Here is a 19,927-nt window from a genome sequence, read left to right on the forward strand (position 1 = left end):
CCTCTCATTATTCTTTTTCTTCTCTCTCTTCGCTTCACTCTCTCCTCCTAATTCCCCTCCTTCTTCTCCTCCTTCACCTTCTTCTACTCCTTCTCTTTCTTCTTCTACTTCTTCTCCTCCTTCTTGTACTTCTTCTTCTCTATCTCCTTCTTCGCCTTTTTCTCTTCCTTCTTCTCCTCCTTTTTTTCATTCTTCTACTTTTCCTTCTCTTTCTTCTCCTTCTCCCTCTCCTTCTTCTTTTACTTCTCCCTATACTTTTCCACCTTCTCCCTCCCCTTCTCCTCCTCTCCTTCTTTTCCTTCTTGTCCTTCTACTCCTCATTTATTCCCTTTTTCTACTTTTCGTTCTCCTACTTCTTCTTCTCCTTCTTCTTTTTCTTTTCCTTCCCCTCTACTTTTCCTCCTTCTCCTCCTCTCCTTTTCCTTCTCCTCCTTATTTTCCTTCTTCTTCTCCTTCTCCTTCTCCTTCTTTTCCTTTTCCTTCTTCTCCTCCTCCTTTTCTTTCTTCTACTTATGCTCCTCCTTTTTCCCCTTCTTATCCTTCTTCTCCTTCACCCTCTCATCATTCTCTTTCTTCTCCCCTTTTCTTCACTCTCTCCTCCTAATTACCATTCTTCTTGTCCTCCTTCTTCTCCTTCACCTTCTTCTACTCCTTCGCTTTCTTCTTCTACTTCTTCTCCTCCTTCCTGTCCTTCTTCTTCATCTCATTCTTCGCCTTTTTCTCTTCCTTCTTTTCCTCCTTTTTTTCATTCTTCTACTTTTCCTTCTATTTCTTCTCCTTCTTCTTTTCCTTCTCCCTCTACTTTTCCTCCTTCTCCCTCCCCTTCTCCTCCTCTCCTTCTTTTCCTTCTTGTCCTTCTACTCCTAATTTTTTCCCTTCGTCTACTTTTCGTTCTTGTTCTCCTCCTCCTCTCCTTCTTTTCCATCTCCTCCTTCTTTTCCTTCTTCTTCTCCCTTTTCTCCTTCTCCTCCTTTTTCGCCTTCTTCTACTCCTGCTCTTTATCTTTCTCCTTCTTCTTCTCTTTTTCCTTCTTCTCCTCTTTCTCCTTCTTCTCCTTCTACTTTTCTTTCTTCTAATTTTCCTCCACCTTTTCCCCTTCTCCTTCTTGTCCTTCTTCTCCTTCTCCCTTCCATCATTCTCTTTCTTCTCCTTCTGCTTCACTATCTCCTCCTAATTTCCATTTTTCTTGTCCTTCTTCTCCTTCTCCTCCTTTTTCACCTTTTTCTCTTCCTTCTCCTCCTTTTTTTCATTCTTCTACTTTTCCTTCTCTTTCTTCTCCTTCTCCTCCACGTCCTTCTTCTTCTTCTCTTCCTCCTCCTTTTCCTTGTCTTTCTTCTCCTTGTCCTTCTCCTTCTTCTCCCTCCCCTCCTTCTTCTTTTTTTCCTTCTCCATCTTCTCCTTGTAGAGTATAATGATGTAGGAGGCCATTTTGATACTCAGTGCTGTGCTCATTTTGGTATTTAACTGTCTTTCTTACACAGGTGTTTAGCGACAATACTCCAGAACATTTCACCCAGCCTCACCTTGCTGGCCAGAGTTATAAAGCTCCCGAGGAGGATTGCCCGGACATACCGTTTTATGTTCCTCATTACAAAGCTTTGTCCAGCAACCATGTGGCCCCAAAACACAGTGACAATGGGGCACCTAGGACTTTGTATCCAAATTCCACTTATCAGTATTCCAACAACCCATTGGAGAACCCTTCCAAGTATTTCACAGAACACTGTGATGTTTTTGAAAGAGAAGAGCGAAAGGATGAAAGGAACAAGCAAGACCTGCAACATCATGAGCCGAACAAACTGGCAAACCCAACGTTAAAAAAGTTAGTCCTCTCCAACGAGGAAAAATCGAACCTTCTAGACTGGAATTCAGCCAACCCCAGGCAAACCAAAAACTTTCCTGAGCAGCCCTCTTATGTCAATCACAACCCAGGAGGGGAGGCTGAGAGCAAACCAAAGTCGGCATTCTCCATCTTGTCCAGCGCCATAAAAAGGTCCTTCTTGCGTTCAGTCGGGTCTACTTCTGAGAGCCCAAAACCAGCTGCTAAACCCAAGCCGGCATCGCCGACAAACTATTTTGATATTCCCAGTACGTTTTTCAGAAAGAGCTTTAGCAATTCGGACAACCAGACCGACCTTAATGATACCGAAATGAACTTTGTGTCTTACCGCACCTCCACACCTCGAGGTGATTTCAGAACGTCTAAAGAGGGTCCGTCTTGGAATTCTTCTCAGAGATCCAACATTTCTTCTAAGGTGGAGGACATGCCAAAAATGTTGGAGAGGTTCACCCTCAGAGAGAACCACCAAACCAGCGCTTTTTCAGATAATCCTTTCCGGAACAGGAAAGACTCCATTTTTTCGTCTTTGAGGTCAATCGCCAGGCCCTCCGAAAATCCTTCAAGTGCATTTTCCAATGACTCTTGGTATATTCCATGGGCCATTAGGAGGAAGGCAAATGAAAAAGAAGCGGAGGAGAGACCCCGGGCCAGTTCAGTGGCAGTTTCTAGTCTGCTTTCCATTCCTCACCCAGGTGAGTGAATGTTAGAGGGAAGGTACAGCTTTGTGACAGATGCATTTAATTATTTTTAAGACTAAAAAATACTGAATATATTTTAAATTGAAAGTAGAATTTCACTGCCAGGGCCATTTTCGCATTTTTTGGACACGTTAAAAAAAAAAAAGTTTACTTTATGGCACACAGACGCAATATATTACCCGATTTTCTTAAAATGTAAAAAAATGAGGTTGTGCCGAGTAAATAGATACCCAACATGTCAAGGCTTAAAACTGCGTTTGCCCGTATTTCAGCAGCAAGTTTCAGTACCCTATATTTTCCATGGGCTTTATATAGAATGGGGGGGGGGGGGGTTATGACACTTGCCTGGAAGTTGCAAGAACAGGTGTCCCCCATTGGGCAATTTTCCCTCACCGTCTGTTTTGGTGACAACTGTAGCTTCTAGGCAAGTGTCATACCCCCCTCCCCCCATTCTATATGTAACTAAAAAGTATGAACCTCAACCCTTTTTAATCCCTGGCGGCAACAAGGGGATTTCTACTCGATTCCTCTTCTGTCTCTGCGACAGGAGGGGACAGGAAGTGAAATAATTTTTTGAATGGGACAGATGTGGCATTTAGAGAGGAAGAAGCAGCACAAGGAGCCAATCAGTTTGTGTTCTCTGACGAGGAGCATACTGATAGGAGGAGAGATCAGAGTGACAGAGAGGTGAGCTCATCACTGTGCTGCTTCTTCTTTCACAGTCCAGTCACAGGTTGGGGGCTGGTCCGGGATGAGAGAAGACTTCTGTTGGCCATCAGAATGCGGACATCTTGTGGTGGAAAAGAAGTACTGCAGAGGGAGAACTCTGGCTTGAAAGTGGATATTGCAAAAGAAGCTGCTTTTTTTATTTTATATTTTAATGCTATTCGCTTTTATTTTGATATATTTTTGCTTTTTCATTTTAATCGGGTAAATATCAAATTTCCTGCCTACCTTTAATTCAAGTGTTTTTTTTTTTAAAAATAACATTCTGTGCCAAAGCTGTTCAATCAACAATATTTGTATTTATCACCAGCGCTCCTCATAGAAAACATTTGGAAACACTGAGTTCTCATTGTGGACCTTGGCCCCTACTGGCCAGGTACACGTGTGTTCCCTATTGGTGCCCTTGACTTCCGCTAGTCCTCCATAAGCGGCACATTAATGGGGGCATTAGTGCGCTTTGTAAGCGTTCCAGTCCTATCTCGGCGGATGATGGGTGTCAGGAGGTGTCTGTGTCTGCATATTGTGATAAACAATTAATAACTTCTCCTTTCTGCAAACCGACATTGTTAAGCTGAGTGCTTCTAAAACAATATGCAGCGGCCTTGCCCCGCAGACCTCGCCGCTACAGACTATTATTTACATGTGCAAGTAAAAGGGCATCGAGATGCCGGAATATTCCACGGCGGTAAAAGAGATAAAGCGATTTGTAAATGGCTTCTATGGTAACTGACTGTGTTAATGATCATTATTATTTATTACCAAGTGTTACCGGGATCTATTTCTATCAATTTCTCTTCCTTGCTATTATATATCTATTTCTATCAATCTATCTCCATTTATATTATTTCTGTCTATCTATCTAACTAATGTGTATTTATTATTTTCTATTATATATAACTGTATTATATTATTATATCTATCTATCTATCTATCTATCTATCTATCTATCTATCTATCTATCTCTTTATATTATTTAGCTATTATCTAATTCTTTCTTCCTTTCTTTCTCTTCTATATTTATATCTATCATTGATCTGTCTAAACTATCTTCTTTATATTTTATATTTCTTTCTTTCTTTCTTTTATATATAAATCAATCAATCTATCTATCTATCTATCTTTCTTTTATCTATCAATCTATTCATCAGTCTATCTATCTCTATTTATGTTCCTTCTTTCTTTTGTTCTTTCTTTCATCTATCTATGCTATCTTTTTATATTTTCTAATGCTTTCTTTCTTTCTATCTCTGTTTCTATTATTTATCTATCTATCTCTATCTATTTTTTTTATCTTTCTTTCTATCTTTTTTCTTTCTTTCTTTTTTTCTTTTTATCTCTGTTTTTTTCTTTCTTTCGTTCTTTCTTTCTATATTTTCTCTTTCTTCCTATCTCTCTCTCTCTCTCTCTCTTTCTCTCTTTTTTGTTCTTTCTATCTTTATATCTATTGCTATATATTCTTTCTTTCTTTCTTTTATATTTTATATTTCTTTCTTTCTCTCTTTCTCTATTTATTTCATCTATCAATGTATTCATCAGTCTATCTATCTCTATTTATATTCCTTCTTTCTTTTGTTCTTTCTTTCATCTATTTTTCTTATCTTTTTATATTTTATATTTTTTTTTCTTTCTTTCTTTCTATCTCTGTTATCTATATCTCTCTCTAGCTATCTTTCTATCTATCTTTCTATCTCTATATTTCTTTCTTTCTAATCAATGTTTTGGAATATTTCTATTTCTTTCTTTCTCTATGATTTTCATTCTTTCTCGTTTTCTTTCTTTCTTTCTTTTTCGTTTTCTTTCTTTCTTTCTCTTTTTCTTCCCTTCTTTCTTTATCTCTCTTTCTTTCTTTCTTTCTTTCTTTCTTTCTTTCTTTCTTTCTTTCTTTCTTTCTTTCTTTCTCTTTTTCTTTCTTTCTCTTTTTCTTTCTCTTTTTCTTTTTTTCTTTCTTTATTTCTCTTTTTCGTTCTCTTTTTCTTTCTTTCTTTCTTTCTTACTTTCTTTCTCTTTTTCTTTCTTTCTTTCTCTGTCTGTCTGTCTGCCTATCTATCTGTCTTTTGCTATTTTTCTAGTCTAGAATAGCTTTGTTTGTCTTTTATACTTCAACCCTTGGACGGGGAAGGGATTCGATTTTCAGGTTTGTTTTTGCTATCCTTGTCCCCACTGGGCACATGATGCCTTATTTCATGTCCCGGGGACACCCTCACGATCGCTGTCACTTGAACAATGCAAGGAAACATACACCAATAAAAACCTGACAGTGGCTCTATCCCGTCCTTCCTCTGGCATTGGGCTTTAACTGTCACCAAGCCCGTGCACACACTTGACAGTTGCTGAAGCCATGCACTGTAGGATTTCATGAACAGTTCTAATGAAGAACGGCTCTTCATCAAAAAACTGAGAAGGATCTGAGCAGAAAAGAGCAGCATCCTAAAGTAAGATTTTTTATTTTTTTTTGGTAAATAATGAGCTAGTGAGATACATTACATTCTACACCAATCAGAAATAACCTTTCATAGGCCTTGCTGCATTAGCTGAATTCTGATTGGCTGTGTATGACCACAGCCCCTCCCCCCCCCATGTCCTTTCCAGTATGTTATTCACAAAGTGTATTTGTGTTTTAGACACCCCGACGCCACAGGCCCGGGACGCTGAACAGATGTCGCGTAGCGGGCCGCGTTCCAGACGCAAAAAGACTCAGAAGACTAATTTTTTTCTGAGAGCTGGCGAGCGTTCCGCCATAATTTATTAAAATGAAAAAAAAAAAATACGTATACATCGCAAACCTTGAAACATCCATTTTTAATTGGAGACGGAGCCCTTAAGTGCGTTCAATGCGCTGTCACCCCGGCTAATTGCTGTTTACAGATACAACCGCGCCAAGCGCCTTGTCTGCCGCTGTCTCAGCTACACACAGAGCCGGGATTGTCAGGAACGGGGGGCCCCCGGGGGCCTGGACAGGAGCCAGGCATAAAACATCCCCTAGGGCCCAGGATGGTGGAGATGTACGCCAGCCGGTGCCAGGTGTTTCCGAAATCCATTCTGCGCCTAAACTGACAATTACATTTTGTTTTTGTTTTTTTAATTGTTTCAGAAATGAAAAACAGAGTGGCAAAAAGTGAGAATTACTCAAGTTCCTCCGAAGAAGATTTACCGTATGCACACTCCTCATCATTTAAGGTAACCTTTTCCTAAACACCCCCCCCCCCTCCTCCCCCGGTACTAGTTTTCAGCAGCTGACCAATAGGAATGCACAATAACATTTGAAAGCTAGCGCGTTTCACACCACATGGTGGTGCTTAATCATGATTAAGCACCACCATATGGTGTGAAACGCGTTAGCTGCTTCTCCCTGTTTCTTTCGCATATGAAGTGACTGTATTGGATTTTATTACACTAATAAAGATGCCTTCAGCAGTGTGCGGCCGTCCAGGACTTCTTTTTTCTTCCAAGTTTGTGCAGAGCCAGCACCTGCGAGTTCATAATAGGGTGGGTGGTTCTAAAGGTCTGGAGCTTTTTGGAGCGGCAATCTTTTCCTATAAGCTTCTGTCCTGCCTGGAGACACTGTGAAAATCCTGCCGAACCAGGTTGGAATCTGCATTTCTATAAGACCCACTCGGGGGGGGGGGCAAAGTAGCTGTAACTCATAAAAGTCGCGCCGCATGACCACTTGATACTCACCCTTACCCCACCCCCACCGCTCCTCCATCCCTGACTGCCAGTGAGCAGTCCAAGGCATCGGGGGACGCAGACAGCAGTAGGAACCGCTATCTGAGAATTCTGCGAAAACTAAATTCAAAGTCTTCGCTGGAACGAGGCTTTAATATGAACTTTTTTTTTACATGAAGGTAGCATAATTCCTGGTCGGTGACTTATAGGGGGTCTAGTTCTAAAAAAATATGCTGTGTAAAAGCCTCAGCATTCACACACCCATCGCGAATAATCCTCATAATGTGTCTAATATGTTTATTTTCCTTAATCCTCAGCTCCATCTAGTGGCCGTAATGAGGTATTTTTTGCTTGTATTTCCACAATCAGGTTAATACTGAGTTATGGTCACTAGATGGAGCTGAAGATCACAGGAAATACACATATTAGACACATAAAGGGGATTATTTGTGACAGCAGAAAATGTTGAGATAATTGCACAACAAATTGTTTATAACTAGGACTTAAAGTGACACTAACATTTTTTATTTTTTTATTTTTTTTTAAATAACAAACATGTCATACTTACCTCCACTGTGCAACTCGTTTTGCACAGAGTGGCCCTGCTCCTCGACTTCTGGGGTCCCTCAGCAGCTCTCTTGGCTCTTCCCCGCATTAGATAACCCCCCCCCCCCCCCCCCCCCGGGAGAGCTCAGTGCCTTGCGGGCAAGCTCCCGAGTCCAGAATTCTGCGTCCATAGATGCCGAATGCAGGACTCGGCCTCGACCCCCCCCCCCCCCCCCCGGCAGCCGCGTCATTGGATTTGATTGACAGCAGCGGGAGCCAATGGCTGCGCTGCTATCAATCTATCCAATCAACAGCCGATCACCAGGTGAAAAAAAGACGGGGAAAAAGCCTAAAAATAAAAAGAAAACTAATGCATCCACCACATGTTCACCTCTTCTTGCAGAATTCCCCAGCTTCTAAACAGCGGAGGAGGATGGAGAGAGATGCCAGACTGAGAGCCAAACAGGAGGAGCTGAAGAGACTGCACAAGGCTCAGGTGAGACATAGAAGAGTGACGGCACAAAATGACCACGTGGTCCGTTCCATCTGCCCCTTTACTTTTGTTTTCTTGTTTGTTTGTTTTTTGCTTTCTTAACTTTTTTTTCCCACCGATCTCTGTTTGTCGCAAGCATGCTTAAATTTACTAACTGTTGACTGGCTCGCTGCCTCTGCTGGAAGCCTATTCCAAGCATCAACTACTCTTTCGGTAAAATAATACTTTCTAAGGTTAGTTTTGAACTTTTCTCCTGCCAGTTTGCGGTCACTTCCCAATGTTCTTAATCTGAGCTTCATATTGAAATTCCCTCCTGAACCTTATTCACCCCCTTCATGTATTGAAAGGCTTCAGTCACGTCCATCCTTTCCCTTCTTTCCTCCAGACTGTACATATTAAGTTCCTGAAGTCTCTCCTGATATGTTTTATACCTCAGACCTTTCACCGTTTCAGTTGGCCATCTTGGGACTCATTCAAACTCATCGATTATCTTTTTGTAAGTGGGGTCTCCAGAACTAGACCCAGTGTTCTAAATGGGGGTCTAACTAAAGATCTATATAGAGGAGTCAGGACCTCCTTCCTCCTGCTAGTGAACCCTCCAATGATAAAAATATCTTTATAGAAGAATCAGGACCTCCTTCCTCCTGCTGGTGACCCCCCTAGTGATATAAATATCTATATATAAAGGAATCAGGACCTTCTTCCCCTTGCTGATGGTCCCTCTAGTTATATGAAGATCTATATAGAGGAATTAAGATCTCCTTCCTCCTGCTAGTGACCCCTCTAATGATAAAAATATCTATACAGAAGAATCAGGACCTCCTTCCTCCTGTTGGTGACTCTTCTAGTGATATAAAGATCTATATAGAGGAATCAGGACCTCCTTCCACCTGCTAGTGATATAAAGATCTATATAGAGGAATCAGGACCTCCTTCCACCTGCTGGTGGTCCCTCTAGTGATATAAAGCTCTATATAGGGGAATCAGGACCTCCTTCTATCTGCTGGTGGTCCCTCTAGTGATATCACAATCTATATAGAGGAATCAGGACCTCCTTCCTCCTGCTAGTGATATAAAGATCTATATAGAGGAATCAGGACCCCCTTCCTCCTGCTGGTGGTCCCTCTAGTGATATAAAGATCTATATAGGGGAATCAGGACCTCCTTCCATCTGCTGGTGGTCCCTCTAGTGATATCACAATCTATATAGAGGAATCAGGACCTCCTTCCTCCTGCTGGTGGTCTCTCTAGTGATATAAAGATCTATATAGGGGAATCAGGACCTCCTTCCATCTGCTGGTGGTCCCTCTAGTGATATAAAGATCTATATAGGGGAATCAGGACCTCCTTCCACCTGCTGGTGGTCCCTCTAGTGATATAAAGATCTATATAGGGGAATCAGGACCTCCTTTCACCTGCTAGTGATATAAAGATCTATATAGGGGAATCAGGACCTCCTTTCACCTGCTGGTGGTCCCTCTAGTGATATAAAGATCTATATAGGGGAATCAGGACCTCCTTCCACCTGCTGGTGGTCCCTCTAGTGATATCACAATCTATATAGAGGAATCAGGACCTCCTTCCTCCTGCTGGTGGTCTTTCTAGTGATATAAAGATCTATATAGGGGAATCAGGACCTCCTTCCACCTGCTGGTGGTCCCTCTAGTGATATCACAATCTATATAGAGGAATCAGGACCTCCTTCCTCCTGCTGGTGGTCTCTCTAGTGATATAAAGATCTATATAGAGGAATCAGGACCTCCTTCCCCCTGCTGGTGGTCCCTCTAGTGATATCACAATCTATATAGGGGAATCAGGACCTCCTTCCTCCTGCTGGTGACCCCTCTAGTGATATAGAGATCTATACAAAGGAATCAGGACCTCCTTCCTCCTGCTAGTGGTCCCTCTAGTGATATTAAGATTTATATAGAGGAATCAGGACCTCCTTCCTCCTGCTGGTGACCCCTCTAGTGATATAAATATCTGGGTGGAATATATTTGGCAGCAAGTGAACATGTTGTCCTTGAAATTGATGTGTTGAAAGCAGAAAAATGGTCAAGTGTAAGGATTTGAGCGACTTTGATAAGGGCTAAATGGTGTTGGCAAGATGACTGTGTCCAAATACCAAAACTGCAGCTCTTGATGAATATTCCTGGTCTGCAGTGGTCAGGACCTACCAGAAGTGGTCCAAGGAAGGAAAATTGGCAAACCGGCAACAAGATTATGGGCTGCCAGGGCTCATTGATGCACGTGAGGTTTGAAGGCTGGCCCATGTATTCTGAACCAAAAGAAGACCTACTGTACCTCAAATTGCTGGTTCCTATAGAAAGGTGTCAGAACACACAGAGCATCACAGGTTGTTACGCATGGGGCTGCCTAGCCACAAACCAGTCAGGGTGTCCATGCTGACCCGTGTCCACAGCCAAAAGCTCCTACAATGGGCATGTGAGCATCAAAACTGGACTACGGAGCAATGGAAGAAAATGGCCTGGTCTGAGGAAGTCACGAATGGTTGGAGGAACACAACATGTTTGAGGTGTTGACTTGGCCTCTAGATTCTCCAGATCTTAATCCAGTTGAGCATCTGTGGGATGTGCCGGGAAAAACAAGGATGCCGCACCTTACAGCTTAATGGACTTAAAGGATCTGCTACTGACGTCTTGATGCCAGAGACCAGAATGTACCTTCAGAGGTCTAATGCAGTCTATGCCTCAACGGGTCAGGGCTGTTGTTGGGGCAGAAAGGGGGACCTATACAATATAAGGTGGGTGGTCATAAAGTTTTGGTTGATCTGTATGTCGTTCTTTTTCTATATCAGTATATCAGTTCCTGCCCTGGACTCAGAAATGAGGAGATGAGAGAAGAGAGACAAGGATGGGTGATTGAAATGAACTCTTATTTGCGGACTCTCCAATCTGCATAAAGCAGGGACAAAACACCCACCGGACACTTTGTTGGGTCCACCTTGCTAGTAGCGGGTTGGACATAGATACAACAAGGTGTTGGAAACGTTCCTCAGAGATTTTGCTCCATAGTGACATGATAACATCACACAGTTGCTGCAGATTTGTCAGCTGCCCATCCATGGTGCCAATCTCTCCCGTTCCACCACATCCCAAAGGCCCTCTATTGGATGAGATGTGGTGAGTGTGGAGGCCATTGGAGGACAGGGACCTCATTGTCCAGTGGTGAGATGATTGGAGATTTGTGACATGGGGCATTATCCTGCTGGAAGGAGCCATCAGAAGACGGGGACACTGTAGTGATAAAGGGATGGACATGGTCAGCAACAATACTCAGATAGGTCGTGGTGTGTAAACCATGCTCAATTGGTACTAAAGGGGCCCAAAGTGTGCCAAGAAAATCTCCCCCTCACACCATTACACCTCCACCACCAGCCTGAACCGGTGATACCCCATCCCCCACACCATTACACCCCCACCACCAGCCTGAACCGGTGATACCCCATCCCCCACACCATTACACCCCCACCACCAGCCTGAACCGGTGATACCCCATCCCCCACACCATTACACCCCCACCACCAGCCTGAACCGGTGATACCCCATCCCCCACACCATTACACCCCCACCACCAGCCTGAACCGGTGATACAAGGCAGGATGGATCCATGCGCCAAATTCTGACCCCACCATCTGAATGTCGCATCTGAAATCCAGACTCATCAGACCAGGCAACGTTTTTCCAATCTTCTATTGTCCAATTTTGGTGATCCTGTGCCAATTGCAGCCTCAGTTTCCTGTTCTTAGCTGACAGGAGTGGCTCCCGGTGAGTTCTTCTGCTGCTGCAGCCCATCTGCTTTAAGGTTGGATGCGTTGTGCGTTCAGAGATGGTATTCTGCATACCTGCAATGAGTGGTTATTTGAGTTACTGTTGCCTTTCTATCATCTGGAACCAGTCTGCCCATTCTCCTCTGACATCAACCAGGCATTTTCCTCCACACAACTGCCTCTCGCTAGATGGTCCAAAACACAAAGTTCAAAGCAATTGCTGCTCCAGGTGATGATCCCGTGTCCACACCGTCCTTGTGTTCAGGAGAAGAAGGGTGCCGCCTCAGCAAAGGCAATAACAAGAAAAATAAAATGGGACAGCTGCACTCTGATATAATGCCTTTATTGACAAAACGAAGTCCATACAGCAACAGATGCACAGGTATAGATGATGACTGATGCGTTTCGCACCGTTAGTGGTGCTTAGTCATAGCTGTAGGACCACCGACCCCTAAAGACATTTAGTGTCTCTGAGGAATGCTGGTAAATCGCTCACTAGGGGCTGTAATTGATCGTCTACCCATCGGCCCAGACGTTTGCCCAGTGATCCAATACCCGCAACGATGGGTCTACCAAACAGGGGGTCTATCCCCTTTATGAATTTCGGGAAGATGGTGAAACGTTGGTATGATCGGGCAATCTGGAATAAACATGTCCCTTTCTTTCTTTGTAAATAAGCCTGAAAAGACAGCTCTTCTAATCAGAACGGTACCTCGCCAGGTTCCTACACCGGGGCAGGGGGGGGGGGTGGTATTTATCTCTTGGTTTATACACCAGCACCGGTTCAGGCTCTCATTGGTTGCAGTTCAAAGGCACTGTTAGATGTGGAAGTAAAACGTGTGCTTATTGCCCACCACCGGCAAAATCATCAAGATTCCTTCATTCATTAATTGTAACACGAAATTCCTGGCCTATGTCATCACCTGTAGATCATGTAATATCCAATACGAGGGACGGACTACTCGACGGTTGAGAGACCCTGTAAACCCGAGAGATGGCTGTGTGGGAAAATCCCAGCAGATCAGCGGTTTTGAAATACTCATATACCAGCAACCATGGCGCGTTCAAAGTCACTTAAATCCCCTTTCTTCCCCTATTCTGACGCTCGGTTTGAACTTCAGCAAGTCGTCTTCGCCACATCTAGATGCCTAAATGCAGTTGCTGCCATGTGATTGGCTGATTAGCAATTTTTGTTAGCAAGCAATTGGAACAGGGGTACCTAATAAAGTGGCCGGTGAGTGTATTGCATGCACTGAAGGTGGGGGGGGGGGGGGGGGGGAGGGGGGTAGTCAGTCTCAGAGTTCATGCACAGGTCAGGCAGTTGAGATTCACTGCAGGCTTAAGAAAGAGGAGTCTCTTTCTTTGAACACCTAATATCACCATGGGCACTGATCCTTACCGGTTTATGGGAATTATTTTAAACTTCTTGAAAAAAAATGTTTTTTTTTTTGTTTTTGGATTCTCATTTCCAGCTGGCACAAGGTGGTAATAATCCGACCCGCACTGTTAATGGAGGTCTCTGCATGTCTCAGTCATTTCACGGTAGGCTAGAAGAAACGCGAAGGTTATTTTTGCCGGGTCTCTGGTCGAAGGAATAAGCTGTGTCTGCTTGGCACAAACTGGCATTAAGCCGGTCCAGGAGGCGCAGTGTGAATGACATGAAATACCCGAAGCTGGCACAGGAAATAGTGGGGGAGGGGGGAGGGGAGCAGAGCTGTGATCGGAAAAGCTTCAAGATTAATAAATGAAATGACTTCCTCCAGTCTGCCATAGTTCAGCCGGAGAGCGCCGTGCGACCCAAGCTGGCAGAATGCACGTCTATGGCATGGAGCTGAGCGGCATCGCACTGTGTCACCAGACCATTGATTGCAACAAAGCCCCTCCCATGTGATCATGTCTGCATTTTATTATTATTGCGATTTGTTTATCTGTGAAAGTCTCCCTGGTGTGAAGATCAGAAAGCCCTGAGATTACCGCCGGGTGCCACCATCTTGGATGGTCCAAATGACACTTGGAACATCAAGTGACTCTCTATAGAAAGCACCACTAAGAGGCAGTCCGGTCTGTTCTATGTGCTATTTTGGACAGAAGCCAATTAACCTACCTGCATGTCTTTGGAGTGTGGGAGGAAACTGGAGTACCGGAGGAAACCCACGCAGGCACAGGGAGAACATGCAAACTCCAGGCAGGTAGTGTGGTGGTTGGGATTTGAACCAGCGACCCTTTTTACTGCTAGGTGAGAGTGCTACCCACTACACTGTGTAGCCCACCTGTTGTAAGGGGCACTCTGACAGAGACACCTAATGTAAGGGGCACTCTGACAGAGACACCTGATGTAGGGGGGCATGATGGGGACACCTGATGTAAGGGGGCACTCTGATGGGGACACCAGATATAAGGGGCACTCTGATGGGGACACCTGATATAAGGGGCACTCTGATGGGGACACCTGATGTAAGGAGTGCTCTGATGGGGACACCTGATGTAAGGGGCACTCTGATGGGGACACCTGATGTAAGGGGCACTCTGATGGGGACACCTGATGTAAGGGGCACTCTGATGGGGACACCTGATGTAAGGGGTGCTCTGATGGGGACACCTGATGTAAGGGGTACTCTGATGGGGACCCTGATGTAATGGGGCACTCTGATGGGGACCCTTATGTAAGGGGGCACTCTGATGGGTACACCGAATGTAAGGGGCACTCTGATGGGGACACCGGATGTAAGGGGCACTCTGATGGGGACCCTGATGTAAGGGGCACTCTGATGGAGACACCTGATGTAAGGGGCACTCTGATAGGGAAACCTGATGTAAGAGGGCACTCTGATGGGGACAGCTAATGTAAGGGGCACTCTGCTGGGGACACCTGATGTAAGGGGCACTCTGAAGGGGATACCTGATGTAAGAGGGCACTCTGATGGGGACACCTGATGTAAGGGGCACTCTGATAGGGACACCTGATGTAAGGGGGCACTCTCATGGGGACACCTGAAGTAAGGGGTACTCTGATGGGGACACCTGATGTAAGGGGGGCACTCTGATTGGGACACCTGAAGTAAGGGGCACACTGATGGGGACACCTGATGTAAGGGGCACTCTGATGGGGACACCTGATGTAAGGGGTGCACTCTGATGGGGACACCTGATGTAAGGGGTGCACTCTGATAGGGACACCTGATGTAAGGGGGGCACTCTGATGGGGACACCTGATGTAAGAGGGCACTCTGATGGGGACACCTGATGTAAGGGGCACACTCTGATGGGGACACCTGATGTAAGGGGGCACTCTGATGGGGACACCTGATGTAAGGGGCGCACTCTGATGGGGACACCTGATGTAAGGGGGGCACTCTGATGGGGACACCTGATGTAAGAGGGCACTCTGATGGGGACACCTGATGTAAGGGGTGCTCTGATGGGGACACCTGATGTAAGGGGTGCTCTGATGGAGATACCTGATGTAAGGGGGGCACTCTGATGGGGAAACCTGATGTAAGGGGCACTCTGATAGGGACACTTGATGTAAAAGGGCACACTTATGGGGACACCTGATGTAAGAGGGGGGCACTCTGATGGGGACACCTGATGTAAGGGGGGGGCACTCTGATAGGGACACCTGATTTAAGGGGCACTTTGATGGAGACACCTGATGTAAGGGGCAGTCTGATGGGGACACCTGATGTAAGGGGCAGTCTGATGGGGACACCTGATGTAAGGGGGCACTCTGATGGGGACACCTGATGTAAGGGGCACTCTGATGGGGACACCTGATGTAAGGGGGGCACTCTGATGGGGAAACCTGATGTAATGGGGCACTCTGATAGGGACACCTGATGTAAGGGGGCTCTGATGGAAACACCTGATGTAGGAGGGAACTCTGATGGGTACAACGGATGTAAGGAGGCACTCAGATGGGGAGTCTGATGTAAGGAGATGCTCTGATAGGAACACCTAAGCCATAGTTCAAACATAAGATTGGGGAGGGGCGGAGGAGCTGGGTCAGCAGACAGTGATTGTAGGGGGGGGGGTGAAGGGAGGGGCGGAGGAGCTGGGCCAGCAGACAGTGATTGTGGGGGGGAGGGGAGGGGCAGAGGAGCTGGGCCAGCAGATATTAATTAGATGCACCTAGAAGAGGAGAGAGAGTCTAACATGGCACAATGGAGGGAACTCTGCTGGTAATGGACATCACCTTTAGGAATAAAATTTGATAGCAAGTTCCGAGGCACACTTGCACATGCACTTTGTTTATGGAAAGGAAATATCCTGGAGAATTTAAAATATTTGATTTTTCTGGGCTTCTGCACATGCAATTTAGTGACAGAGTTGCCTAACACGCAGAAGGCCACTAGAGGGAGTTTTAGGAAAGCCATCTCGGAAACCTGTTAATATGGAACAGCAAGGATAAAATGAAAGTACGTGAAAAACGACTTCAAGGTCAACGTTACAACAATAAATCAAAAAATGCATTGCCAGTGAAAACCTGTTTGTGCCTTATCCCTAATCTTTGTTATACCGATGACCCCAAGTGGCTCTAAGGTCAATGTTACCACAATGGTTCAGGAATGTATTCCCATACTGGTAATACATAAAAGATTCCCTTTAAAATGAACCTCTTTATAACTCATCTCCGATCTTTTACAAATCTATACTTAAAAGAAAACCCTTATAATTCTGAAGGCCCTTTAGAAAAGCAGAGCGAGGGATAAATAGAAAAGTCATGCACCTTGTTTTTCTAACCTGAGATTGAGGGCCGCAAGTAAACAGAATGAGCGGAGAGTCCCGATTGTATGGCGTTCCAGGAATCCGCCACGAACCGCATACATGCCGAGCGAATTCTAACATTGTAACAAGTGATTTCTTTTTCTTCAGACAATACAGCGGCAGCTACAAGAGACGGAGGAGAAGCAGCGGGCCCTTGAGATCCAAGGCGTCAGGTTGGAGAAAGCTCTTCGAGGAGAAGCAGGTAAGGCGCTAAAATGGCCCTCTTTCTATGGTGTCCTATAGGAGAGCGACTTCTGTAGTGCGCTTAAGAAACGAGAAGGCGCTATTGTGTGATGCTTTAGTACAGGTGACCTCGGCTACCACTCCGTCGACTGACGGTGAAAAAAAAAAAAAAGGAGGTTTATAGTCATTGTGGGGGTCACAGAAAAGCTACAGCCACTTGGCATCACTGACACTTTTTGAAAAACTCTTTTTTTTTTTTTTTTTTTTTTTTTTTTTTACTGAATACATTTTTTTTTTAAATTATATTGGAATAAAGAGAGAAAAAAAAAGCCCATAAAGTATATTGAAATTCCACTTCAGAAAAGAACAGCTATAAGAGGTGGAAGAGAAGCTCTTGAGATCCGAGGTGTCAGGTTGGAGAAAAGCTCTTCGAGGAGAGGCAGGTAAGGCGCTGAAAGTGGCGCTCTTTGTAGGGTGCCGGGTACAATGGTACGGGGCCCATAGGAGAGCGATTTTTGTAAAATGCTTAAGGTGATATTATAGTATTGTAAATTAGTCACCTGCCCTCCGGGTTTATAAAGTATGTAAGTCAAGGAGTGCAGCACTCTAATATCTGGATATAGGATACATAAGAACACCAAAAATAAGTGTGCTGTCCCTTTAAAGTGCTCACAAATTAATCAAATATATAATAGAATTAATCTACATAAAGTACATCAAGTGAATATATGAATACATTTGTATACCATAAATATATATATATATAAAATTACTGTACATGTATAAAAAATAAATAAATATAATACATTATTTTATATATATATATATATATATATATATATATATATATATATATAAATTACTGTACATATATAAAAAATAAATATAATACACAATTTTATATATATATATATATATATATATATATATATATATTAGGGTTGTTACTGATTAAAATTTTTGCGTTCGATTAATCGATTTTTTTTTAATCGACTAATTTCAATGAATTATAACGTACATACAGATCCAACTACTTTTAGCAGATTTAGCACTGTTGTTATGGCAACAGCCGGACATAGTGGGGCATGACTAGGCCTCACCGTGCCCATAATCACAGCCTCACCGTGCCCATAATCACAGCCTTACTGTGCCGATACTGCGGTCTCACCGTGCCCATAATCACAGTCTTACCGTGCCCATAATCACAGCCTCACCGTTCCCATAATGCAGTCTCACTGTGCCCGTAATCACAGCCTCACCGTTCCCATAATGCAGTCTCACCATGCTCATAATCACAGCCTCACTGTTCCCATAATGCAGTCTCACCGTGCCCGTAATCACAGCCTCACTGTTCCCATAATGCAGTCTCACCGTGCCCGTAATCACAGCCTCACCGTGCCCATAATCGCAGCCTCACCGTGCCCATAATTGCAGCCTCACCGTGCCTATAATCACAGCCTCACCGCACCCATAATGCTGTCTCACCATGCCCATAATGCTGTCTCACCGTGCCTATAATCACAGCCTCACCGTACCCATAATGCTGTCTCACCATGCACATAATGCTGTCTCACCGTGCCCATAATCGCAGCCTCACCACGCCCATAATTGCAGCCTCGCCGTGCCTATAATTGCAGCCTCACCGTACCCATAATGCTGTCTCGCCGTGCCAATAATCACAGCCTTGCCATGCCTATAATGGCAGCCTCACCATGCCCATAATGCAGCCTCAACGTAGTCAGTGTAGACAGAATACTGCGTCTATCACACGAGCTGATCTTGGAGGAGGGCGGGACTTTTCTCACAGCGCGGCCAAAGTTTTCATACTCAGCTCAGAGACACACAGCGGGAGATGCCCGCATGTCTCCAGACCTAAACCCATCTGTGGGGCATCCTCAAACGGAAGGTGGAGGAGCGCAAGATCTCCAACATCCACCAGCTCTGTGATGTCATCGTGGAGGAGGGGAAGAGGACTCCAGTGACAACCTGTGAAGCTCTGATGACCTCCATGCCAAAGATGGTTAAGGCCGTGCTGGAAAATAATGGTGGCCACACAAAATATTGACACTTTGGGCTCAATTTGGACATTTTCACTTAGGGGTGTACTCACTTTTGTTGCCAGCGGTTTAGACATTAATGGCTGTGTGTTGAGTTATTTTGAGGGGACAGCAAATTTACACTGTTATACAAGCTGTACATTCACTACTTTACATTGTAGACAAGTGTCATTTCTTCAGTGTTGTCACATGAAAAGGATGAAAAGGTAGAAGAAAATATTTACAAGAATGTGAGGGGGGTATCTATAAAATCATTTTTCTTTTTTGCTTTTTTTTTCCCCACGAAAGTGGAATTACCCTTTAAGTCTATTATGGGCCCAGCTGAAGCTCTGCATTAATCGGTGCCTGAACATTGGCACTCCCTGTTATTTAACGGCCATCCGAAATTGCAATTACTGCGGCGCTGTAATACTCGCAGCTGTTTCGAAAAGGACGACACCCTGGAGTATCATAATGAAAGGCAATCAGCGACTAATTAAATCACGATTATTGGTCAGTCCTGGGGGGGGGGGGGGGGGGTGGAGTCAGTGCCCCTTTAGGAGGGGGTAACCCAATTATCCATATTCATAGTGACCTCCTGACTTCATAAGTGGCTCATTAATCTCTTCGCAATTAGTTCTAGAAATGGTCGGTTCTCATTATGTAGAACACAATATATATATATCTATATGTCGGCAAGAAATCAATGAAGAATGATCTGTATAATATTTCCTCTTCTCGTTACAAAGATAATCCGCTCGGTTTGGACCTCTGAATATAGGATACGTTCACACTGGTGTGTGGCAGGAACTTGCAAAAAATTGCACACTTTCCCGGCACACACAGAAACGCACGACCCTTCAGTAGATTGCACAGTAGTGCCTTTGTTTGTTAATGCACTCATTCTTAATGAGCATCTTCTAACCAAGGCATTTTCACACGCATCAAAACGCATTGTGCCGCAGCACCATGCATTTCAGTGCAGTGCAATTTTTTCGAAAGGTCTGGGCAATTTGTGAGCGCACGTTTCTGCGCACGTTCATGAAACCTACATTGGCGTGTGCAGCCTATTGCATTAGGATGTGCACCCCAGAGCACAAACAGGCATGCGTGTATATCAGCAGAGCAATGGGCGATGCCAGTAGAGCAAAGATTGGTGACTGCAGGGCAGTGGACGGTGACAGT

At 44.5% G+C, this 19,927-nt stretch overlaps 1 protein-coding gene across 11 annotated transcripts in view; it reads left to right on the forward strand.

Annotated features, from left to right (window-relative positions):
• MICAL2 (microtubule associated monooxygenase, calponin and LIM domain containing 2) overlaps positions 1-19,927 on the forward strand; it is a 392,610-nt gene that overhangs the window by 341,631 nt on the left and 31,052 nt on the right. For all 11 annotated transcript variants that reach the window (XM_077453572.1, XM_077453576.1, XM_077453578.1 and 8 more), the window contains 4 exons: positions 1,482-2,532; positions 6,356-6,441; positions 7,880-7,972; positions 16,632-16,725. In XM_077453572.1, the coding sequence (XP_077309698.1) occupies positions 1,482-2,532; positions 6,356-6,441; positions 7,880-7,972; positions 16,632-16,725 (1,324 nt within the window). The remainder of the gene's footprint in view (positions 1-1,481; positions 2,533-6,355; positions 6,442-7,879; positions 7,973-16,631; positions 16,726-19,927) is intronic.

The sequence above is a fragment of the Lithobates pipiens genome, unplaced genomic scaffold (genome assembly GCF_037356315.1).
Source record: "Lithobates pipiens isolate NorthernLeopardFrog02 unplaced genomic scaffold, aLitPip1_a1.2 Scaffold_24, whole genome shotgun sequence".
NCBI lineage: Eukaryota > Metazoa > Chordata > Amphibia > Anura > Ranidae > Lithobates > Lithobates pipiens.